The sequence below is a fragment of the Pogona vitticeps genome, chromosome 1 (assembly GCF_051106095.1).
Source record: "Pogona vitticeps strain Pit_001003342236 chromosome 1, PviZW2.1, whole genome shotgun sequence".
Lineage (NCBI taxonomy): Eukaryota > Metazoa > Chordata > Lepidosauria > Squamata > Agamidae > Pogona > Pogona vitticeps.
The window spans coordinates 163,266,385-163,292,579 of NC_135783.1; the positions used below are offsets into that span (position 1 = coordinate 163,266,385).

At 40.8% G+C, this 26,195-nt stretch overlaps 1 protein-coding gene across 1 annotated transcript in view; it reads left to right on the forward strand.

Moving 5' to 3' along the window:
* Positions 1-18,706, forward strand: part of LOC110070692 (cytochrome P450 2K1) — a 47,304-nt gene extending 28,598 nt beyond the window's left edge. The window contains exons 5-9 of the mRNA XM_020778403.3: positions 2,591-2,764; positions 3,636-3,780; positions 12,609-12,793; positions 13,117-13,258; positions 13,839-18,706. Of these exons, the coding sequence (XP_020634062.3) occupies positions 2,591-2,764; positions 3,636-3,780; positions 12,609-12,793; positions 13,117-13,258; positions 13,839-14,023 (831 nt within the window). The 3' untranslated portion in view covers positions 14,024-18,706. The remainder of the gene's footprint in view (positions 1-2,590; positions 2,765-3,635; positions 3,781-12,608; positions 12,794-13,116; positions 13,259-13,838) is intronic.
* Positions 18,707-26,195: the final 7,489 nt, after the last annotated feature.

The window sequence follows — 26,195 nt, forward strand, 5'->3', positions numbered from 1 at the left end:
TCTATGTTTTATTAAAAACTGATGTAAGTTCATGAGTCTACAGCAGCTATCAGCAGTTGAATCAGCAGCAGTGCAGAGGCAGTGAAGAGGAAAGGTATAGACAAAGACAGAGGAGAGTGAAATAGTGAGGATCCTGTGTGATGTAGGAAGAAAATGTAGCCCACTTGATCCTGTTGTATAGATACCTGAAATGCACCTTCCAGGATAATTAAACCTTTCTGTGTGAACAAAGGCAGCAAATTCACCAGCACAGACAGGGTGGAATATATAAAAGTTCGCGTCAGCTCAAGATAACTTGTCATGTGAGCATATCCTACCATGCAACCTCTTCTAAACTCTGCTTTGAAAGCTAGTGATACCTGGGATATGGTCAAACACAGTTTTAGAGGTGACTAGACCTCTTCCATTGAGCCAGAGAAAGGCATTCTCGGGTAGCATAAAGTTTCCCTTGTTTCTCACCTTCTACCCATTCACCTTTGATTTAGCAGATGGCCAGGCTTAGGAATGTTTCCAGAAACATAAAGAGGAGATAGTTGCAACATAAAACCAGCAGAGAGCCAGAAGTTGAAGGCCATACATTCAGGCCCAGGAAGGCAACATAAACATATCAAAAGATAAGGAAAATGGAATACACTTTCTTCCAGACATTAAGGCACATCTCTGGGGTAGGCCAAAGGGGAATTGGGGCATCTTACATATACCTATAGGGGACCAATAATTTTGTAATTCTTGGCATCATTACCCAATTAGGGTCAGGATCCAAACTTTAGGAAAAGTTAAGCAATAGAACTGTTGAACTTTATGGCTCTTTGTTATGCTACAAAATATCTGTACAGTGGGGTCTTGACTTGAGAACTTAATCCGTATTGGAAGGCGGTTCTCAAGTCAAAAAGTTCTCAGATCAAATCTGCATTTCCCATAGGAATGCATTGAAAACCATTTGATCCGTATCTGCTCTTTTCCGTCCATAGAAACTAATGGGAAGCTGCTATTCCTCCTTCGACCACTAGAGGGGGATATTTTGTTTCTTTTTTTCTTAGGTCAAGAAAGGTTCAGGGAAGGCAGGGAAAATACAGTCCAGGCAGTACAGTACCAGGCAGTTTGAAGACTGTCTCCCAATCCATTCTCTAAACGCTGGGAGGAGTGAGGAAGCAGACAGGCACCCTTTTCACTGGCCAACAGTTAACTGAAAGTTCAAATTTTGCACTTTCCCTGCCTCCCATGTGGTTTTTTTTTCAGTTCTTAAATCAAATCTAAGTATGTAAGTCAAGTCAATATTTTCCTATTAGAGTGGTTCTTAAGTCAAAATGTTCTTAACTCGAGCCGTTCTTAAGTCAAGACCCCACTGTATGCTGTATTTTTGGGGTCTTCTCTGCTTTTACGAGAAGTCCCAGGTAACTTTGTATTGCTTATTCTCAATAATATTGGACTTTGGTTCAGCTGGCTGTGTCTCACCTGATCTCTTGCCAGAGACCAAATTAGAAAATGGGTTTTGGCCCGTAACACTAGGGACAGTCTTCCACCAGACCGCCATTATTTAAAACATCAATTAATACGATTAAGTACATTTTTAAGAGAGCTCGCAGCATTTTCCATTTGGCTAATTCTTTCACATCCATCTGAGCTTGCTTGTTTGCTTGCTTGCTTGTTTGCTTGTTTGCTTGCTTGATTGCTTGCTTGCTTGCTTGCTTGCTTGCTTCATTCATTCATTCATTCATTCATTCATTCATTCATTCATTCATTCATTCATTCATTCATTCATTCATTCATTCATTCATAATATATTTACCCAGCCTTTCTCCTTTAAAAGGACCCAAGGCAGATCTATAAAATGATGTGGCCTGACTTTAAAAATCGAAGACATAGTTGTTGACATGATGTTTATATGGAAAAGAATGTAGAGCTAAGGAAGGAAGGAAGGAAGGAAGGAAGGAAGGAAGGAAGGAAGGAAGGAAGGAAGGAAGGAAGGAAGGAAGGAAGGAAGGAAGGAAGGAAGGAAGGAAGGAAGGAAGGAAGGAAGGAAGGAAGGAAGGAAGGAAGGAAGGAAGGAAGGAAGGAAGGAAGGAAGGAAGGAAGGAAGGAAGGAAGGAAGGAAGGAAGGAAAATTGAAACATACTCATTAGGAATCATCACTGAATGACACACACTTGAAATGTTTTTGGATCAGTATGGAATAATGATGTACTAGGGTCCAGACAAATATATAATGCACTGGAGGAAATCAGAGTGAAGTGGAACAAATCAAACACCGCCGGGGATGTGTGTGTAGAAAACCACAGGTAGTATGGTTTTTAAAGTCCTGCTTTGACTTCATTAATACCAATGAGAACCTCATGATAGGTCGACAGTGGGAAAAGTATGCTATCATGGGTTGAAGGAAAGTTGGAAAAATGCTCAGTCCTTAAGAAATACTGAGTAAAAATTATTAAATGACCTCAATACATGATCGAGTTTTCATTCTAGAATGTAATATATGTACAATGTTGGCAAGAGAACAAAATGTTCAAAGTGTTCACATGAGAACTAAATATCTCAGCAAGTATTGGGATACTTTAATATTTCCTTCTCTTCCCTTATTTTATACTTTCAGCTGTATAACATGTTTCCTGCATTTGGCTTCCTTTTTGGTGCTCGTAAGACCATCCTTAATAACAGAGATGAGTTGCATGCCTTTATAACAACCACTTTCATAAATCATCTAAGAAATCTGGATAAAAACAATCAGCGGAGCTTCATTGATACATTTCTCATCCAGCAACAAGAGGTAATGGAATTGTTTAAGTGTGGAACAGAGAAAGACAGAGCACAGACAGAGTTCCTACTCCTGTCCTCTGAAGATGCCGGCCATAGAGACTGGTGAAACGTCAGGAAGAACAACCTTCAGAACACGGCCAAAGAGCCTGAAAAACCCACAGCCACCAAGAGAATGCTTTATTTTAAATGAAAAAAACTATCATCAGTTTTTAAATATTGAGTGATCCTTCATATATTAATTAACTTGTCTTTTTAAGAGCAAGACTCTGCATTAAATTCACCTATGGAAATTAAACTTTATTCAGTTAACAACAAATGACATTTCTCTCCAGGCACAATTCTTCCTGGCTAAAGGATGAGATTAAATGTTTTAAAGAAAATAAAGGAGATTAACAGTAAATGTGTTGTGTGTCTGTGGCACTTGGTTGCAGCAGGGAGAGGACAGCTTATACCACCAATTTGGGATGAGCTATTCCATTCAGACCACAAGCATTCTTGTGTAATTTTATAATTTTTTTCATATGTAAAATTTCAAACCAGTATTTCTATTGTTTCCATCACATGGTTGTTGCCAATATAACCAAATTCGATTATTCAGCAACAGATAAAACGTAAAAGCAAGACACCCACACTCACCTGTTGGGGGGAGGGAACTGTCAGAGTTTAAATTTTTGTAGAAAGGATTAAATGCTTAAGAGTATATGTGACTCAAATGTAAGACGTGGGAGAGATGTTTTTGAAACTTGTTTTAGACTTGTTCAATCTCATACTTTTGACCTTGATGTCATGGATGTCTTCCCAGCCTTTAGCTATTTACTGTTTTATGTGCCCATGCAAATTTCTCACTCCGCTTGGTTTAACCAGTTTTTTTTCTCTTCCAGGAAAAGGAAAAGAACAATGGTGGCCATTTCAATAACGAAAATCTAAAAAATGTTGTGGTAAATTTCTTTGCTGCTGGCATGGATACCACTTCTACTACTCTGCGCTGGGGTCTCTTGATAATGATGAAGTACCCCGAAATTCAGAGTGAGCATATTTTATTTTATTTTCGCCTGTTATTCTGGTACATCTTGATATTTTAATCATCAACATCATTGTCAGGAATTAGAAAGAAAATGGGACTTGTAATCAGACAAAGATGGAGTCTGTTAGGTTTTGTATAGTTTGGATTTAAACCACTGAAAAGTTCTCATGGGATTGTTGTTCCAAGTTTGCTCTGCCTGGCACCAAGATAAGGAGCAAGGTTTGAGGAGAAGACCAAATACCACATTCCTCTTAAGTGGGGTAAGACAAGACACCTGCAAGATCTCGTGTGAAATAGGGGTGGTGAAAGCCCTCATGATCCTAATCGATTGACAGCTTGGAAGTGTCAGAAAGAAGGTTGTTCAAAGATGTATAGAAAAATGGTTGTTTCATGTATGTGATAAGCTGTTGATGTGTTGGTGTTGAGGAATGTGAAAAGAGAGAAGTTTGTCTTTTTGAAAGAGAGGCGGGAGAGATTCGCCCAACTTCTCTAGAATGCTAAGATGTAGAATGTTGCCAAAATGATCACTTAAGTTAGTTTAGCTTGTATTATTTTAACCTAGGAATAGTAAGCTTATTTTAATCATGGTAACTGTGGCGATCTCCTCTGAAGCCCCTATCCCCCCAGGCCTTCACAAGGTTCTTGCTCTTCTTCCTTCTTCGCTGCCACCAGGTATTACTGCTTTAATACCATTTCATCATGGAGACATGTGTGCTTTTAAAATTTAAGTCATTTATTAGATCAGGGAAGTTAATATACTGTATTTGCCGGCGTACAAGATGACTTTTTGGCCCTGAAAAACATGCTTCCAAGTGGGAGAGTCATCTTGTACACCGGGTGCATGTCCAGAAAACTCTCCCTCTCTCCCAGCAAAGTCACTTACCTGGTAGTAAGACCCAGTAGACTGAGCCCCGCTCCTTCTTGGAAGCCTGGGAACTGCCTGACTCTAGCGCCGAACAGCTGAATGTCAGGAACCAGCAGAGATAAGGCAGCCATTTTGAGATGCGACCACATGGCTTCTGCCTCTCAAAATGGCTGCCGCCTCTCCAAGATGGCTGCCGTCTTTCTGCTGGTCCCCGACAGTCAGCTGTTCGGCGCCCATGCTGTCCTTCTTCCAGCAAACCCTCGCTCTCTCCCAGCAAAAGGAACCAAAAGCGGCAAAACGAACTCTCCCCATGATACAGCCAAAGCAGAATCACGCATGCGGAAGAGGGGGTAGTCTTGTATGGCAAGTATATAACAAACTCTACATTTTGAGTGGAAATGTTGTGGGGTCGTCTTATACGCCCAGTCACCTTATAAGCCGGCAAATACGGTATTATTAATATTCAATAGATAAATCACAGGCTGCTAATAACTTATATTTGAATCAAATTAGTTACGACTACTAAACTCTTTTAACTCTCTGTTCCATTCATCGTTCTTACAGATCTCTAGCTCACTCTTGGTTCACTTTTAAGTTTCACACAGTCTGTCTCTCTACCAGAATCTCCTTTTTCAGGCTCCATACACCAGTCTTTATATCCAGCACCCTCCCCCTTTGGGTCTGCCTTCCCCTCATAGGCTTTTTCTCCAGTGTTCTGCTGTGATGGACAAATGAGGGCAGGGGTGTTCGCTACAGTAACTGATTGGATATGATTATGCTTTATTTATTTATTTATTTATTTATTTATTTATTTATTTATTTATTTATTTATTTATTTATTTATATCCCGCCTATCTAGTCAGTTAAGACCACTCTAGGCGGCTTTTATGCTTTTATGCTTTTAAGCTACAATTGTGTTAATGGAACTACTTTATTTTCTTAATAAAGCAATTATTCTTCAACAAAGGACTTGTCTCTTGAACAGCAGGATTGCACCTAAATCCAGTGGAGAGTGAAAAGGTCACTAATTGCTACTATAACTAAGAAGTCCTACCTAGCCAGTCTGTTGTGCTGTCTAAAGAAGCACAGAGTCGATGGTTGATTGCCTTGTAAACAGGCAAGAGGCTCTATTTCAGGTCGAGCTTGTGCATAGGGCAAGGACTACACATTTCTGAGGTTTAAGAACCCGTCTCAAGGTAAAAGTGGTGGTCACCTATACTGACTCCTTGCCCATGATCATTTTCTCTTTAGGGATAAGTGATTCTGACAATCAACATCATCATCCCCTCCATGGGCACAGGCCTTGTTGAGGTGGATGAGCATGTGTGCTTCAGTGACGATGAGAGGTATGCTGAAGGGTCTTTCAAGCCAGACAGATCTCAGCTGAGAAGCCAAACCAATTGTGTTCACCAACCATCAATTCTGATCAAAGGGAATAAATAGAAATCCATACTGGATCGATTGTTGCCCAGGTCAACAAGGAACATGACAGATGCTATAGCCCAAGGGCATCTGGTGACAAATGGGCTACAGGGCTCAGCAGACCCTGTTGAGGGACCAGGGCAGGCTGCTGCAAAGCTACTGGAACAACATAAACAAAAAACTTGGACTCTCACCAAAAATCAAGAAATTATGCAATGTTGTTATGAGGCAAACACAGCACCCCATGGTTTTCAAAAAAAAAAAAAAAAAGAATGATAGAAATTTGGGAATGGAACACCCAAGTAGTGACAAAACTGAACGACGATTAATCTACCAGAGAAGGTTTACCATCTGGAGTAAAGTGTTTTCAGAACTGGAATTGCAAGAACTAGAAAAGGTGGCAAAATCAACACAGAACAATGACCATAATATGGAAAACAAATGGAGAGTAGAAGTAGACACAATAGTGGAAGAAAATGTATCAATAAAGGAAAAACGTATGAAACAACCCAGAAATTATGAGCTGATAGAATAGTAAACATCACTGATAAAAAAATTGTAACCTATATTAGCCAGAACACAGAAACACAAAGGCTCCCCAATTTGTGCCGGTTACAAAGTAAATGAATAAAAGATCTACTGAATGATGCAAATTTTGTCATCACAACAATCCCAACAAACATGCTAAAGGACACAAACCAGCTTGTGTGTAGCACCGCTGCAATAATAACCATGGACCTTGGTTTGAAGCTGAAAAAAAAAACCCAGAAAACTCCTGCATTCCAAAATGGAAAATTTCACTGGAAAGAAAAATAAATTAGGTGCAGACATTAGGAACTTTTAAAAATTCAGAACTTAAAAATGAAAAAGTAAAAGCCAGACTATGCAAAATATATGACCTAGAAATGAAAACAACTATTGAAACTATGGAAAAATTAAAACAGCAAGTAAAAGCTACAGCAAAGAAAATTGAAAGATATGATGGATGTTTGAAACAATATAGAGAAAACATGCAATTTTGAAATAACCAACAATTATTCTACATATCACTAGGAGAAAATGTAGAGCAAAAGAAATTAGGCCCATGTAAAGATGATGCTAAAAATTTTTGAAAAGGATTGTGGGAAAGCCCATAACAAAAACACTTCATGGACTAAAGACATTTGTAAAGAAACTGAAGAAAAACAATTGGGTGGTATTGTAATAACAACTGATCTGATTAACAGGCAAGTAAAGGTTGTGAAAAATTGTAAGGTGTGTACATGTTTCTCCTGGATCAGGTAAAGAACCAGAGAGAGAGTTAGGACACAAAGATGGAAACCAACAGAACCAGAGGAACTACGGGACTTTGTTATTTCTAGCTAGAAGCCCTCACTGTGAGAAATTCATCTTTTGAACTGTGAACGTTTTGAACTAAGTTGACCAAAAAAATCATCTGCTGCTGGGAGTAGAGCAAAGCAGATTAAGAAGACCCTGGTATGAGGATCCTCCTGAGCAAAGCAGATTCCACACCTGTCCACTAAATGATGGAAGACACATTAAACATTCCATACATAATAAGTGATAAGGACCATATATCTAAGAGGAGACAAAGAAATATCTAATGTGCATGCCCAGCTAGAAACCTGCCTAAAAAGAATATAAAAAGAGGATCTGGGCAACCATAATTTGCCTGCTAAGACCAAAAGACTTTTGGAACTAACTACGTTCTTTGGAACTTGGACAATGCAAATAAAGAATTCTCTCTTTGGTGAGTATGTATGTGGTGTGAATGTGCTGAATGCATGAAGCCCCTTTATTTAGGATTGTAATCAATAGGTAATAAAGTATATTCATTCTGCATTTATTAGTGTCTTGTGAGGTCCTTTGCTGTTTAATATTGTTCTTCTCGGGATACAAAAGATACAGTAGTCACCCTTTTGTGACAAAATTGGAGTGCACCTGGTCCAGTTGAGTCGCACAGATTTTGGTTACACTATCTAACAGGTCTCCATCAACATATAGGAGTGCAATTTAACCAAAATTCTACAACTGAATACTGGATGACAACAGGCCACATATTTCTGATAATAAAAGATCATCAAAAGGACAATGAACCCAGTAACTATCAACCAATTAAACACCTTCCAAAAATGTTCAAGCTCCTCACAGGAGTACTTGCAAGATCAATATATAATTGCTTTACCCAAAACTCCCTATACCCACCTGAACAGAAAGGGAACTTTAAAAAGTCAAGAGGCACAAAAGATCAGCTGCTTATTGATAAAATGATCCTGAAGAATGGAAAAAGATGGAAAAAAAACTTAAGCATGGTCTGGACAGACTATAAAAAGGCATTTGACTCATTACCACACAGCTGGATTAACACCTGCCAAAAATGTTTGGGATTAATAAAAACATCCATCAGTTCCTCAAGGAAAACATAGAAACATGGAAAACTTTCTTAATGGCCCATAGTGAAGAAATTGGGGAAGTTAGTATCAAAAGAGGAATATTTCAGGGAGATTCTTTTTCACCATTGCTGTTTAACATCTCACTAATCTACGTGTCAATATTTTTAAATAAAACTGGATTGGGATACTGTATTTCAGAACAAGCAGGAAAAATCAATCATCTGTTACACATGAAGGACCTACATAAAACTATATGCAAAAAGTTCCACTGAGATCAAATCACTGCTAAACACAGTGCAAATATTTAGTGAAAATAACCCAAATGAAATTTGGAATTGACGGATGTTCAGCTCTGTCAATACACCATGAGAAGATTCAAAAACTAGATCAAATCGAGTTTAAAAATGTTATTACAGTGGTGCCTCACATAACGATGTTAATTGGTTCCCAAAAAATATCGTTATGTGAAAACATCGTTATGTGAAGCACCATTTCCCATAGGAATGCATTGGAAACCGGTTAATCCGTTCCAATAGGAATGGATTATCCGGTTTTCTCCCTCCCCCCGCGGCTTGGATCTGACCCACGGCAGCTACCTCAGCCATGGCTGGACTCCCTAGAGTCCGGCCATGGCTGGGGTAGCCGCCGTGGCTCGGATCCAAGCCGCGGGGGGAGGGTGGTGGGATTGGAATGCCTTTCAGGCATCCCGGGCTTGGATCCCACCCGCCGCCGGTTACCCAAGGGTAACCAGCGGCGGGTGGGATCCAAGCCCGGGATGCCTGAAAGGCATCCCAATCCCACCACCCTCCCAGCCTCCCCCCACGGCTTGGATCCACGGCTTGGACACCCCCCCACCCTGCAGCCGCCGCTTGAAGCCTCCCCGTGTCCCAGAACGGCTGGGGTAGGCAGCGCGGGGAGGCTACCGGCATCGGGGACAGGGTGGGGGGGATCGGGAAGGCTTGAAGCCTACCCGCACCGCTTACTCAGGCTGTTTTTGGACTTCTGGAAGTCCGAGAACGGCCTGGGTAAGAGGCACGGGTAGGCTTCAAGCCTTCCCGATCCCCCCCCGTCCCCGCTGCTTAAAGCCTCCTTGCGCTGCCTACCCCGGCCGTTCTTGGACTTCCAGGTGTCCGAGAACGGCCGGGGTAGGCGGCACGGGGAGGCTTTAAGCCGTGGGGGGAGGATCGGAGGCATGGATGGGTTCTTCGGCAGCCGCCGAGGCTTGGATCCGAGCCTCGGCAGTTGCCGAAGAGCCCGGCCATGCCTTCCACCCTTCCCCCACGGCTGGGATCCAATTACCAATTACCCATCAGATGCCAGTGTTTACTATTTTAATATCTTTTATGAATAGACAGCAAAATGAACTAGGAGATTGCCAGAGAATTGTTACGAGCACGGTGGGCTTGCTTGCCAAACTGGATTGTAGTAAACAATGTTTTGATGTCACAAATCTCAAAGTAATGTCCTTTCAGGGCAGTCTTAGGTTGATTTTCTTTATCCCTTATTATTATTTTAACATTTTTCAGCACACAAGGTACCAAACCCTGACACTGAAATACGTAGTATGCCCTGGCTGCTACATTCAATATGCCAGCAAGTTTGGAAAACTAAACAATGGCCAGAGGACTGGAAAAGATCAGTTTACATCCCAATCCCAAAGAAGGGCAGTGCCAAAGAATGCTCCAACTACCGTACAATTGCACTCATTTCCCACGCTAACAAGGTTATGCTCAAAATCCCCAAGGTAGGCTTCAACAGTACGTGGACCGAGAACTCCCAGAAATACAAGCTGGATTTTGAAGGGGCAGAGGAACTAGAGACCAAATTGCTAACATACGCTGGATTATGGAGAAAGTCAGAGAGTTCCAGAAAAACATCTACTTCTGCTTCATTGACTATGCAAAAGCCTTTGACTGTGTGGACCACAGCAAACTATGGCAAGTCCTTAAAAAAATGGAAGTGCCTGAGCACCTTATCTATCTCCTGAGAAACCTATATGTGGGACAGGAAGCAACAGTTAGAACTGGATATGGAACAACTGATTGATTCAAAATTGGGAAAGGAGTACGACAAGGATGTATATTGTCCCCATGCTTATTTAACTTATATGCAGAATACATCATGCGAAAGGCTGGACTGGAGGAATCCCAAACTGGAATTAAGACTGCTGGAAGAAATATCAACCACCTCCGATATGCAGATGATACCACTCTGATGGCAGAAAGTGAGGAGGAATAAAGGAACCTTGTAATGAGGGTGAAAGGAGTGCAAAAAAAGATCTGAAGTTCAACATCAAAAAAACTAAGATCATGGCCACTGGTCCCATTACCTCCTGGCAAATAGAAGGGGAAGATATGAAGGCAGTGACAGATTTCACTTTCTTGGACTCCATGATCACTGCAGATGGTGACAGCAGCCACAAAATTAAAAGACGCCTGCTTCTTGGGAGGAAAGCAATGACAAACCTTGACAACATCTTAAAAAGCAGAGACATCACATTGCCAACAAAAGTTTGAATAGTCAAAGCTATGGTTTTTCCTGTAGTGATGTACGGAAGTGAAAGCTGGACCATAAAGAAGGCTGACCACCGAAGAATTGATGCTTTCGAACTGTAATGCTGGAGGAGGTTCTTGAGTATCCCCTGGACCGCAAAGAGAACAAACCTATCCATTTTGAAGGACATCAACCCTCAGTGCTCACTGGAAAGACAGATCCTGATGCTGAGGCTCCAATACTTTGGCCATCTCGTGAGAAGAGAAGACTCCCTGGAAAAGACCCTGATGTTGGGAAAGTGTGAAGGCAGGAGAAGGGGACGACAGAGGACGAGATGGATGGACAGTGTCACCGAAGCGACCAACATGAATTTGACCCAACTCCGGAAGGCAGTGGAAGACAGGAGGGCCTGGCGTGCTCTGGTCCATGGGGTCACGAAGAGTCAGACATGACTAAATGACTAAACAACAACAACCTGGCTGTGGTAAGATCTTGTACAGCAAATATTGCCACACGTGCACAATCATGTCTTAAGGGTGTTTGACCTACAAGAGGAACTGAATGACGAAGCCTTGGCCATTTTGGCTGGATCCAGCACTGTGAGAGGATATTCCAGATGAAGAAAATGGGGCTGATGTAGCTACTAATCTCTCTTTTTTCCTTCTCTTTTAAAAAAAAATATATAAGGAAGCTTGCAAAGATCAGAGCACAAGAACTTCTCAGCTGAGTTTTCTGCCAGTCAGTGGAAACCAGAATTGTTCAGATTTGTATTTTGCGGCTATAGCTTGTCAGATTTCTCCAGGCATTGCCCAGGGAATTCTGGTAGCTGTAGTCCCAAGCACACATCTGCACATCTGTAGTGCAAACCGACATTTTAATGCATTTGGGAAAGAGAAATGAAGGCTTTCCCATTCCATTTACAGTTTTATGGGGAAATGGGAGGAGATAAAAGCCCTTGTGAACAGGTTGTGGAAACAGACATTTATTTTTCTGTCCAGTTCTCCTTCACCACTTCATTCCCCTCCCCCTCTTCTTTATTGAACAGTTTTTGACATTTCCACTTACACCACCCAGCAAGGAGCTCGGCTGCTGCTGCATGAACTGGGTTTTGACTGGCTTTATTACATTTTTTTAAAAAGTGGAAGAGAGAGGCTATGCACTTGATCACCTCACACTGTCACTTCAATATAGGATTCTCACCACCAGAAAGGAGTTGCAATGCAGAGGGTCGGAGCCCACTTATCACTATTTAAAAATATTTTGAGGTAATAGTGATGTAAAAGAAAGGACTGAAGGGAGGCAATGCATCAATTCAGCAGCAGGATTTGTGATTTTTGGGTCCGAGTGCAAATTATGTGAACGGATTTAGGCAGCCTCATCTAAACGAGCCATATTGGGAAATGTCTTACTTTATCTTCTTATTTATTTATTTATTTATTTATTGGATTTATACCCTGCAACCAGGCATACCCTGCAACCAGGCATTCTGGGTAGCTAACAACAAGATAAACAACATAATATCAAAACATGATAAAAATAAAATAATGCATATATTCAAACAAACGTGTAGGAAACACATTTTCAAGTCTACACATGTTGATGGAAATCCAAAAGCAAACAACTGCTCTTGATAGCAAGGATTCTTTTGTTCCCCCAGAAAAAGTCCAAGCAGAGATTGATGATGTTGTCGGAACTGCTCAGCCCAGGACTGAACACCGAATAAGAATGCCATACACAGATGCCGTAGTCCATGAAGTTCAAAGGTTTGTCGATATTGTCCCGACCAATTTGCCACATGCAACTACTACGGATGTTACTCTCAAAGGCTACTTCATTCCAAAGGTGATTAACTTGATTTAGTTGCACTCTGCTTTTCAGTTACAGCCCATCCAACTAAAAAATTCCTGTCTATTTTCAATAAAATGGCTTTCTAAGCAACATTCTCTTCAAAAGTTGGTGAACATCAGGTCCATACAAAGCATGTCTAAATCTTCACTATCTTTTAATCTTTCCTTAAATATTTTCTAAAGATTTCCCAACTGAAATCTTTAAATCTTCTCTGTACCTTAATACCTATTACTGCATCTGAGGTTGTAATGTTAATTTTTATTCACCTCATCATGATGTGTTATACTTCCTTTAAAAACCAACCTCTTCCTTTTCAGGGAACTCATGTCATTCCGTTGCTGACCTCTGTGCTCCATGACGAATCTCAATGGGAGAAGCCTCATGAGTTCTATCCTGAGCATTTTCTCAACTCTTCAGGAAAGTTTGTGAAAAGAGATGCATTCATGCCTTTCTCTGCAGGTACAAACATGTACAGATACGGAGTGGGCTTCTGCAATAGGCAAACTCACTTGAAACAACACAACTAAAGGAGATGACCACCCATTCTAGAAAAAAGTGGTCTTAAATCCTAATATGCTCTGTAATACAGTGATAATCATTCCATTTTTAATTTTGCAGCATGGATAACTAATGAGATGTTATGATATTTTCTAGATTTCTGTTATTCCTCTATTATCATTAGCTATTTTTTGTTTGAACACTTTATCAGTGTCTACATACTTCATTGTGTCATTGTTGTGTTTGTGATGGACTGCCTGGAATAATAGCTGAGATTCTTTGAGCAGTTGTGCAGATGGTAACTTTCAGAAGCAAAGAGCTACAAGTACAGAAAACTCTGGAGACATTCCCTGTTGCACACCAAATGATATGACTGAGGATGCAATAGATCATGCCTCTGAAGATTTACAACAATTTGCTTCCAAAAGGTGTACTGTCTGTAACTGCACCACAGGATTACAGTCAATGTGCTATAGAAAAATGTGTATAAAATGTCAAAATGTTTTAATGCCCATTTGTTCTGCTCTGGGCATTTTTACAGGGCGCAGGATATGTGCAGGTGAGACCTTGGCCAAAATGGAGCTCTTCCTGTTCTTTACAAGCCTCCTGCAGAGATTCACCTTCCAGCCACCTCCTGGAACTTCTAGAGAAGACCTGGACTTCACCCGAGCAATTGGGTTGACAACACCTCCCATGCCCTTCAATTTGTGTGCTCTGCCTCGATGAGATATCTCAAACTCACAGAATACTTAAGCTGTATTTTGAACATCCATAAGTAATTTTGCCTAGCAAGGTAATTTGGGCGAAGCAGCCTTCTGGTTGAATTGACCTATCTTTAATCATAAATCTCAAATGTCCCTTGTGCCATTATTGCTGTTTGAATACCACTCAAAAGAAGAAAAAGAAAATGGAAAAGGAAAAAAGCACAACTTAGTGGAGTTGGCCTGTAGGATTTTGGTTCCTGTGCCATTTGCTACAGAGTCACTGAACAGTACACTTGTCATAGGGTCATCTGAGAGTGCTGCCTCGGCCTAGCTTACTTAGAGTCCTGTCAGTGGTGCAAGTTAAGTCTAAGGACTATAAAGCCCACTTGACCTTTTCACAATAATATCTGAGAGTACCAGGGTGTTCTTATGTGGGCAGACCTGCGAGAAGGAGTGTTGTAGCATGGCTGGCTGAATTGGACTCTTTCAGCTCATTTTAGCATGTGCAAACTCCTGATTGCTCTCTGTCCAAGCTTACACGCGTGTTTTCGAACCCGTGTTCGCGACATGGTGGCAGCTGTGCGATGGACCACGTGCTGGGTTTTGTAGTACCTCAGGATGACCAATTTTTGTTCTATCTGGCAGCTTGAGTGACTCTGATCCACAAGCTAAGTTTTGATTGCAGTGGGACACTGAGGCTTCAAGGAGCTAGGTGCTTCCCTGGGTGTAAACAGTAATTTCCTAGGAAACACTGTTTGCCAGCAGTTAGATCTAAAGGCTGTGGTGAGAGGTGTTAAATCTTCAGGCTGTGGTAATGTGTGTTAGAATCTGGGGTGCTCTTTTAAGAAAGAGATTACCAGTGGGACAAGCAAACTGTTAGGAAACAATTGGATTTAATCAATAGGCATGTGCAGGTTGTTACAACGGTGTAGTGAAGAAATTCCAAGATGCATGTCCTTTATTTTTGGAGTGCTTGCACCCAAGTTGAGCAGGTCATTTCACAATCTTAGGATTGCATAAATGACTCTGGCCACTTTGTCCTGGCTACATTGTTTTGGGACTTGCATCCAGGTTTTTTGTTTTTGTTTTTGGCCTAAGCGTACTCCTATAATCTTAGGATTTGCCGGAGCACCTGGCCGTGTTCCAGACTAGCTCTGGGTCTCCCCACTACGATCTTAGGATCTGTCAGGAGTACCTAGTTGCATCTGGCTTGGCCTAGAGTCATGCCCTATGATCTTAGAGGTATCTATCTGCACCCAGTTCAGTCATTGATCATCTCTGTAACTTTAGGGTTCACAGAGTGATCACAGTTTTTCTTTTCTCTTCCTTTTGGATTTTTCAGTATTTTGGTTTGGCAGCTGTCTGTCTTCTCACAGATCTTAGGGTCACAGAAGGGACAGCAGTTGGTCAGAAGTGCAGAAGAGATTTTTAATTTTATTTTGGTTTGGCAGCTGTTTGTTCTCTCGCCTATCTTAGGATAGCAGAAGGGACAGCAGTTGATCAGAAGTGCAGAGGAGATTTTTAAATTTTCCTTTCTATTATTAGAGTTTTGTTTGGTTTTATCGCTGACCTAGCCAAGGCTAGATTGCCAGCAGAAATGGAGGAGAAAAACCAGTCAGATACCGTGGATATACTCTTGGAAGTGGCTTCGGGATTTTTCGAGCAAGCCAAGCAGAAAATTAGGGAAAGAGATTTCCTGATACATGAGCTTTATCAGGAAAACATCCTTTTAAAACGTTTTCTTAGCACAGAACCTGGCTTGATGCAAAGGTTTTTCCAAGTTAAGCAGGGTTCCTTAGGGGATTACTGCAACGAGATGCTCCAAACAATTGGGAGCAATCCGGAGATGCAAGATGCTTGTGTGGAAAGAGTTAACGAGGCCCAGTGGAATTCTAATGAGCATTCCAGAGAAGACAGCGATTCATCGCCCGTCCAAACAAAGGATTTACAGGCCCTGGAGCCGCGCGCAGAGAAAGGAATGCAGGAGAAAGTTTGCCGGGAAATAGCATCGGACGGCGCAAGGGAAAACTGCAGTGCTCCAGAGAATGTCAGTGCATTGGAAGTCAGCTCAGCACCAACCTCAGCTCTTATCCAGAGCACAGGACAGGTGAGAAGTTCTGAAATAATTCGGGATGAGACTATGGGTTTGCCAGGACTTGTGTCAGCAGATCTTGATGCATGTCAGATTTCAAACAACCCCCCTTCTCTTAGCCCAGAGGGAACAGCGAAATCAGACACTGTTAGGTTGACAGGGACCCCGTGTACTTCATGGCAGTTCGGAAGTAAAGAAATATACCAAGGGGGTGGCCTACTCAAGGTACCGGAAAAGTCAGCTGAGAAAGCTGGAGGAGTGAAGGTTTTCTCAGAGTCATTGCCAAGTGCCATAGGAGGTGATAGTGGAGCAGTTTTGCAGCATGGACTTTCACATTGTTGCAATAGTACAAATGACTCTGTAAACTTGATTAAAGATAGAAAGCTGCATTTGAACCTGTCAGATTGTGAGACTGTTCCTAACACAACCAACGATGGGGGAAGCGCTAACTTTTTGGGATTACAAAGTACTGATGTTTCTCCAGAGACTGAAATCATATCTGAAAACTTTGGCCCAGTACCACAGTTAATCTTCTCAGAAAGATCTTTAGAAAGAAAAGCAGAGGTTGGGGACCATTCTTATTTTCAACAGCCTATTTGCCAAGGAAGTGGTGAGAATGCTGATACTGTTTCTGAGGCTATGCAGAGTACTCCCGAGGGAACTTTGTTGCAACAGCGGCCTCTTGTGACCAAACCTGATAGCACAGCTAATTCAGCAATACATGTGTCCAGAGGTGTGACATTTCTGGACCAAGGCGTGGAAGGCATTGATCAATTCAGCCCAGGGCAGATATTGGAGCCTGTGTTAGCTAATCCTAAGGTGGAATTGGATTTTAGCCAGTTAAATGTTGCAAACGCTGATTATATTTCTGGGATTAGAATAAAAGGAGGGCTTTATCAGATTTTAATTAAAGAGGAACATCGCCCTTATACATCATTTACTTGCCCTCAGGGAATTTACCAGCTCAGAAAACTAGCACCTGAAATGAAGAATACCTATGTTACTTTTCAGAAATTGGTTGATGAATTGTTTGGTGATTTATATTATGTGATTGGCTATGTAGGCAACTTTGTAATTTACAGCCCTGATCCAATTCAAGCAGACCAAAATGCTTTGACATTCTTAGAGAAGCAGAGACATCGAAGCCCAAGATTAATGCAGTGGTATTTCAGATTGCAAACATATGATTTTGATGTTAAACATCTACCAGTAAAAGAGGCTTTAATTCCCCATTGTTTATCTCGAATGTTTAGTGCAGATGCAAGGGGAGAAAATGGCTAGAATTGATGAAGCTCTGATGTTTAATTTTCTTGGTATTCTGTATGACTATGTTCCTGAGCATACATAGAGTGTTTTCACTATTATTATTTCATATCAGTATATTGGTTTGTCAAGTCATTATGATGTTAATCCTGGTTTCACTATTTTACTGTTTGATGACTAGAGTATTATCTGAGCATATGCAGAGTGATATATTTGATTAATTATACTAACTTGTTTATTCTTCTGTTTTTCAGACTAGTAGAAGTGTCTAACGCAATTTTCTCTCATGTATGGTAAATACTGTAATTATAATAGTTCTCATGTATCAATTGTTTTGCTATTTTAGAATCATATTTGAAATGTATGACTTTATGCTCATGTTAATATCTTTCTCTATTTTGTTACTGCTTAATTATGATATCTCATCTTATTCAGTTATCAAAATTAAAACTTAAATTGTTTAGGAATTTTGTTAATCTTCAGGGGGCTTGTGATGAGATGGGTTTTTGAGTTAAAATCTTTTAAGGCATATGGGTTTTGTAATTAAGAAATAAGCCAGAGAGGTTCCATTTTGTTTCTTTGTATAAAGTATCTTTGCTATGCTGACAAGTGTTTTCCAGACGAGCCGACAGAATGTTATTCTGAAGGCCTGAGAAGGACTCGGTGTGATTAGATAGATGGGAATTGTTGTGACTCTTTGATAAACCACCGTAACCCAAATAACATCTGCTGTGTATGAGAAAGAATTCATGTGATGTAACAGGACTGTTTGCCTAGTAACGAACTCTGATTGGATGACATCGTGGGAAGGTGCATTAAGCCCTTGCCAGTTACTCTTGAAAAAGGAACTTTTTGCCTATAGACATTGTCTTTCCAAGACCGACCTTTCAGTGATTCGTGACATACATTTCAGCCATATGGGACTTACCCTGATGTCTTGAGAGAGAGTTTGGTGGCCTACCTACATGGACTGGTTTCTATGCTTTGCTGGATTGCTTTTGGACTTATGGGATTTTTCCTAAGGACTATGCATGGACTATTTTCTATGGACTGTTCTATGGAATATTCTTTATGGACTTCTTTTCTTGGAATACTCCATGTGGACTACGCTCTTGTAATTTTGTAAGGACTATGGTATATTTACTGGATTTTTCTTTTCTAAGGACTATGGGACATATAATGGATTTTTACTTTTGTTTAGGGGTTTTTATTCTATAGGATCACTGAGGACTATAGCCTTTTTATAACCAACTTGGATTATTTTGGTTTTTACTAATGATTTCTTGTTCTGGAACTGTTTTGATTCTTTTTAATGTCTTTTTGTATTTTTAATAAGGTTTTTGAACTCTTTTATATTTTTCATGTTTTCCTTGCCTCACTACATCTGTGTAACTAAACAGCACAATGCTAGATTATTTGTTTTGATTTAATTTGGCTTTGAATACCTAGTAACATGCTTTTTCTTTAATAAAATAAAGATTATAAAACTCATTTGGTTTCCTGAACAGTACACTTGTCATAGGGTCATCTGAGAGTGCTGCCTCGGCCTAGCTTCCTTAGAGTCCTGTCAGTGGTGCAAGTTAAGTCTAAGGACTACAAAGCCCACTTGACCTTTTCACAATAATATCTGAGAGTACCAGGGTGTTCTTATGTGGGCAGACCTGCGAGAAGGAGTGTTGTAGCATGGCTGGCTGAATTGGACTCTTTCAGCTCATTTTAGCATGTGCAAACTCCTGATTGCTCTCTGTCCAAGCTTACACGCGTGTTTTCGAACCCGTGTTCGCGACAAGGACCACCTCCCCAATTTCTTTATTTGATCCTCACCATATCCCAAAGCTCATTTTTCTGACCCGGGAAGTCACTGGCCAAATTAGGGCACCCATGGGCCTTAGTATAAAATGCCAGGGCAGACATTCTACCTTGAATGGCGCGAGGGGCCAAACCTTTAAAATGAAGGTGAACTGCAAATTGCTGCAAACAATACACTGTTATAGGCCATGGCCTACCCATGCCTTTGCATTTATCAAAGGCAAAAAAAATCCTTGTATGCTGCTACATAGCTGCACCTGGTGCTTGGAGCAATTGCTAAACTTATCACTCTATTGGCTTCAATCCTCCAATGCTCCATACCTCCAGAGGCAATATGTCTGGATGAACTTGAGCTTCCGGGGCCACCCCTTGAACCTGTTGATCTGTTGATGGGACAGGGCATCAACCAGCTCATTCTGAACACCAGGAACATGACAAGCCTGGAACACAATATTGTATTCCAAACAACTATCGGCCTCTGAAATATATACCATATCCAGATGACCCCGCTAGATCAGAGTGCACCTGGAACTCAGCTCCAAGCCGCTACTCATCTCTCCAAAATGAAATGCCATGAAACCATCCAGGAACTGCAACCAGGTTCACAAATCATCTTTCATGCCCACTGACATTTTTCTCCAATGATGTGGCTTCTTTAAACCACTCATGGCTCTGCAAAGCCTCCTCAGAAAAGCCCTGCCAGAGGCAATGACACACAAAATTGAGGTGACCTACCACCACCTGGAACTCTTTCAAAGTAACACATTGCCACTGCAACAGGCTCTGGATTTGGATCCGCAGATCAGAAAAGTTTACTAACAGGTAACCTACTGGATTTCTCGATGGTATCCAGCTCAATTCCCCCCAAAGGTAAGAGAAGTAGATGAGCCCTCCAATTTCTCCTCCGCCAATGGAACACCTAGGTCCCTTGTGAGGAACTGAAAGATTCTCATAAGGAACTTTCACTGTCTGGATCCAGGCTTCCCACAAAATAAAAAATCATCCAAATAATGGACGACATGGGAAAGCCCAGCCCTACGCCTTAGTGCCCACTCAAAAAAAGAGCTAAAGCACTCAAAGGCCACAGAAGATATGGAGCACCCCATGGGCATCGCCTTATCCATATAAAAAAGACCTTCGAATTGAAAGCCTAACAAATCAAAGTCATCCAGGCCACTGTAAGCAATTCCCCCCCCCCAATAATGCTGGGGAGAAAGGTGCCTTTGTATCAGGAGCCCAAACTCTTTCCTTACTCCAGTCCTCTATCATCTTCTGAATATGGAAGTCTGAGGTGTGGTCCTGAAAGCCATGAACGTTGGAGTGGAATACTAATGCTGACATCCTACCTTAAATTGAACTAGGGGACAATCCTGTCCTGTGTAGGTAGATGATAAACTCCTGTAGATGTTCAACTGGTGCAGGCCACAGTAAATCCAGACAAACTAGGCTTCTAAACTCTTGGAATTCTGTACTCATAGCTGCATATCCTTTTTGTGTCCTTCAGGTCAAAGCCAAACCTATTACTCTTTCAGCATCATCCCACCGATTAGCCAAACCTCTGGGGGCAATATCTTGGGGTGTTCGGTTGGCTTCCAGATGTAACTCCCTGAAATTCTCAATCTGTTTATTGCTATTATTATTAATATTTTATTTTCCTTATAAAGATGGGGTAAGGTTGGGGACAGCTGGGATAGGAATACACTTGGAGGGGGTGGATTTGAACGGATACATTATAAATCAATATTTTTCATCATAATTCTATACATTCTCTTCTACTAATAGTTCCATATGAGGAAAAAAGATATAGACAGTGAGAGAGAAGGAAAAATGAAATTCAGACAAATATGTTGTTAATCTAATTATTGATTATGTAGCTGATAGTCTTTATCAATCATTTATTCTATCTCTTCTGCAGCCATACACATTACTATGTATCGGTCAGCTATTCTATCTACTTTGTAACCATGTATATAGTTCTGACCAAATTTTCTGATGCTCTTTTCTCTTTTTTGCATCTAGCCAATCTGATAATATGTCAATTTCTGTGATTTTGAGGATTTTGTCTATTGCTTCTTCTACTTGTGGTATTCTAGGTTACTTCCAATGTTTCGCAGAAACTATTCTTGCTGCTGTTATAATGTGAATAGTTAAATATGATTTTTCAAAGTCTAGTATATCTGGCAAGATATTTAATAAAAATAGTTCTGTTATCATCAGAATTTAAGTTTATAATATCTCTTGTAGCATCTGATACATTTTACTCCAATATCTTTGGGCATCTTTGCACATCCACCACATATGATAAATGTTCCTTCCTTCTGTTTACATTTCCAACACATATTTGAGGTCTGAGTACTGGTTTTAGCCAGTGTTGTGGGTGTCATGTACGATCTGTGGAACATTTTGTATGTATTCTCTTTAAATACAACCCAATTAGTTAATTTTTGTTTGTTTTCCAAATTCTTTCCCATTGATCCATCGTGTATTTTAAAATCTAACAGAAAATTATATAATAACGTAATACATTTTCCCTCTGATTCTAGAAGGATTCTGTCAAAGGCAGTATTTCCTAAATAGAAACCCTGTTGATTGTCTTTAGCAAATCTTGATAATAACTGTGATCGCGCCCACCAATCCATTTCATGCCTTGATCTACTAACTCTTGTTGAGCTTTAATAGAACCATCAAGGTTTAAAAACTCACTTTGGTGTTTCCATATCAATAAAAGTGCCTTCCTTAATATATGATTATTAAATTGTTTAAAATCCTTGGTCCTTTTATACCATAAGAATGCATGCCAGCCCCATTTCAAATCATATCCAGCCTCACATTTTCCAGTGTTATCCACTCCTTAATCCATACCAATGCAGATGCCCTATAATACAGAAGCCAATTTGGAAGCCCCATTCCTCCTCTTATTTCTAGGTCTTAAAGATGCTTAATTCTGTTTTTTCCCTTGCCAGATAAATTTAGAAATGCATTTTTCAAGCTCCTTACATATTGTTTGTTTTAAAACAATTGGAACTGTTTGAAAAAGGAATATGAATTTTGGTAGGATATTCATTTTGATTGTAGCAATTTTGCCCATCATTGACAATTGTAGATTTCTCCAGCTAGAAATGTCTTTCTTAATTTCCTCTATCAGTGTCAAATAATTATCTTTCAGGAGAGTGCTTGTTTTCTTTTGTCAAAAATATAGTCGAATATTTTACTTTCCTTCCTTCTTGGAAGTTTGTAATTTGTAATAGTTCATCAGACTCCTCTTTTTTAATGTTTTAGTCATAATTTTTGTGGGTTTTTTGTGATTTATTTTTAACCCTGTCATTTTGCCACTCTTTTAATTGCACCATTAGTGCTTCTATTGATTCCTTGGAGTTTTCAACTACTATAAGCAAATCATCTGCAAAGGCCTGTACCTTAAATATTTCTCCTCATAATTTTAATTTTATCTGATATTCATATTTGCTGCATTAGTACTTCAATTACAGTTTTAAAAAAAGTAGTGGTGATAATGGACAGCCTTGTTGTGGTCCTTTCTGTATTTCTATTTCTTGTGTACATTTGTCATGAGTGCAGCCAAAGATCCGGAACCTGAGGGGTTAACTGTAGCTGAGGAGAATGCTGAGCGATTAGAAACACAAACAGCTGAATCGCCTCCAGATTCTCCTCCCCCAGTAGATAGGCTGAGGGCCAGGCTGAGGGGAAGACTTATGACAAAAAGGTCAGAGGATCGCTTGAAGGCTGCCTGCAGAAACATCCGATCAACTAGCCCTGAGTTCTGGCAGGATGAAAAGGCTTCCAGCAGTTCAAGGACTGTTTTTACTATATAAACAGCTCTCAGACAGCTGAAAGTCCATGGAAGCAATAAGTCAAACCTCTGGCTTGCATCCATGCTCCTCACTACCTTGAACCTTGTTCTCTGGACCATTGGCTTTCGACTCTGACCCTGGACCACTTTGTGTGAGTTGGCTTTGGCATATGGATATCAGCTCTGCATTCTCTGAATTTCTGACATAGGACTGGCTTATTGGACTCTGCTGTTGTAACCCCCGGGAATGTGACAATATTCTCCATTGATTCTTATCTTTGCTGTCTGTTTGGAATAGATAATCTTTTTTATTTCAGTGAAATTCTGACCTGTCCCTATTTCTTCTAACTGTGAAATCATGAAATTCCAATTTACATTATCAAATGCTTTCTCTGCATGAATGAAAATAATTGCCATCTGTTTAGCTGGATATGCTCCATAATATTCCAAAAAGTTGATGAGGTTCCTCACATTAGATCTTAAATATCTCTTTGGGAGGAATCCTACTTGGTCTTGATGAATATCTTCTACCAATAATCTCATTAATCTAGTTGCTAATATTGTTGCAAATATGTTATAGCCTACATTCAAGAATGATATTGGCCTATAGTTTGATATTTCCTCCACTTCTGTGTCTTCTTTATGTCTCATTCTGTTGATGGGATAGGGCATCTGCTAAGCTATTATCAAGTCATGGAATGTGTCTGGCTTTCACTACAATATTAAATTGGAGGGCACACAGGGTGAAAGCCCGCACCAAACACATCAACCATTCTGAGTGTGATGTGGAATTGTTAATGACTACAGCTAAATTGTCGCACCAAATATGGACCACAGAATTAGCCCACTCTGGTGCCCACAGTCAAAGCACTCCCAGAATAAGAAAGAATTCCAGGAACATCAGGTCTCTGGTGATGTTTTGCTGATGTCACACATCCAGTTAAACTCCAGTGCACCACCTTTCTCGAAAATAAATCCTGTATCCCAGGGAGTCTGCCAAGTCTTATTGTATCTGAAAATCAGCCTTGAGGTTCTATTCAGATCTCCAAAAAGAGATTCCATTGAAACCCTCCAAGAACTGGATCCACATCAGCAAGTCCTGCCTCATACCCGAGGTCACCCGTGTGTGCTGGAATGGTCTGTGAAGGCCACACATTGCCTCACAGAGTCTTCTCTAAAAAGCCTGACCAGAGGCAACTACCCTACACACAAAGTTCAAGTGTCTCACTAATTCCTGCAGTTCCTTTAGTGAAACTTCCTTTTTATCAAGCTGCTGACACAGAGCTTAAGCTCTCTCAGCTTTTTCTCTGGCAATCTGCACACCTGCATCCGAGTATCCAGTTCTATGCCCAGGAAAACCAAGGAGGTTGAAGGGCCTTCAGATTTTTCCTCAGCTAATGGTAGCTCTAGCTTCCCCGCCATCTCCTGAAATGACTTCAAAATGAATTTACAGCAACTTGAATTCCTTTCACTGCAAAAAAGGGTGTGATCTAAATAATGGGCTGTGCTCCTGGACCCCAGCCTGCATCTGAGGGTCCACACCAAAAATGAGCTGAAACTCTCAAAGGCAGCACAAGATATTGAGCAGGCTCTATCAATGTAAAAGGCACGTTGGAAGTAAAATCCTAACAAATCAAAATCCTCTTGGTGGACTGGAAGGAGACAAAAAGCTGAATGAATGTCACACTTGGCCATTTCAGCTCCAACACCACACCTCCAAACCATGTGTACCACTGTGTCAAAGGATGTGTATCGCATGTAACATAACTCAGGTGGAATGGCGCCATTGACTGAATCACCTCCAGGGTATGAGAGGTGATGTATAAGCCTGTATTCTCCTTGGTTTTTCTTGGGTACCACTCCTAACGGTGAAACCCTAAGATGGGCAACTGGAGGGGGGGGGTACTCAAATGGTCCTAACACCCTTCCCTCTCTAACGTCTTTGTCAATTTTGGCCCTCATGACATTTTCCATCCCTTGCACTGACTTCAAATTCAATGCAAAAGATTCCTTACAAGTTCTCTCAACTTGGATCATAAAATCCTTACTAAAGCCCCTCAGCAAGTAATCTGCATCTTCCTTCTTTGGGTAATCTTTAAGCCAATTTTAAAAGGCATCAGCCTTAATTGGGCTGGGCCATTTTTGCAGGATTCCCACCTCCCCTGTCTGGTTTCCTGTTTCTGCTGGTGTCCTTAGTGCTGCTAGTTTCTGAGTCCGTGCACAATAGCATGTGTTGTTGGGATGCTGACCCCCACATGTAGTGCACTCATGCCTGTACTTTCAAGCTTTTCATGTACACATTCCCTTGAGTTAAAGTTCCAACAGAGCAGGCAGGGTTGAACCACCTACCCCCACACTCACATGGGAACTAAAAATCTGTTCAGCCCTTCGAATAAAGTGGCTGCTGTCAAACCTGTCTCCTAAGCTGGGTCTGGCACAAGCCAGGCTGGGGCTCGTTCCAGCACATATTGTGGTGTATTGCATGTCTCATATAAAATGATTCATCACAGAGAAGCCACACATGGCTGGGGTAGTCTACATATGCTGTATAAATTAAATCCAAGTATTGTTCCAGGGACAGTGACACACCATGGATGGGCTTTAACAATAACCTCAAAATAAATCAAAAATCCAGGGAGCCAATTGGCCCATTGATCAGCCTGGTTTTTGCCTTCTGTGCCTCTCTTTATCCTTTTCATCCTCTTTCTCCAATTCCTTGGTAACCACTTCTTTAAGAGCTCAAAAACATAATCCTCTCTCCAGAATTTTTCCTTAGTTGCCAAGGTCAAGTGGTCTCCTAGAGGCATAGCCTTCAGAGGAACCGATTTGTACTTTGTATCTGGGAAGGAAGGGTAGGGCCAGACACCCACTCCAGCTGTCATGCCAGTTGGGGTTGGAAATGAAATGTGAGGGTAAAGGGCTATCCAGTTGCCTGGTGAAGTGCCAGGAACTGCCCATTGGTTGGCCTGCTTGTGTCTTCTGTGGTATGGTGTATATTCACAGAAACTAGTTTTGGTTTTATATAGGCAATGATGCCACAATTCCAGTTTTTTGTTCATTGCTTCGATCTTATCTTTAACTTGAAAAACTGTAACCTTTTCTCCTTGAAGATTTAAGATGGACGTATTTAAAGAGGTGAAGAGATCTGACAGATATGCTAATTTGACTGACATTGCTCATGCCCTGTCATGCTAATTCCAATGCATTTAAACCAACCCATGT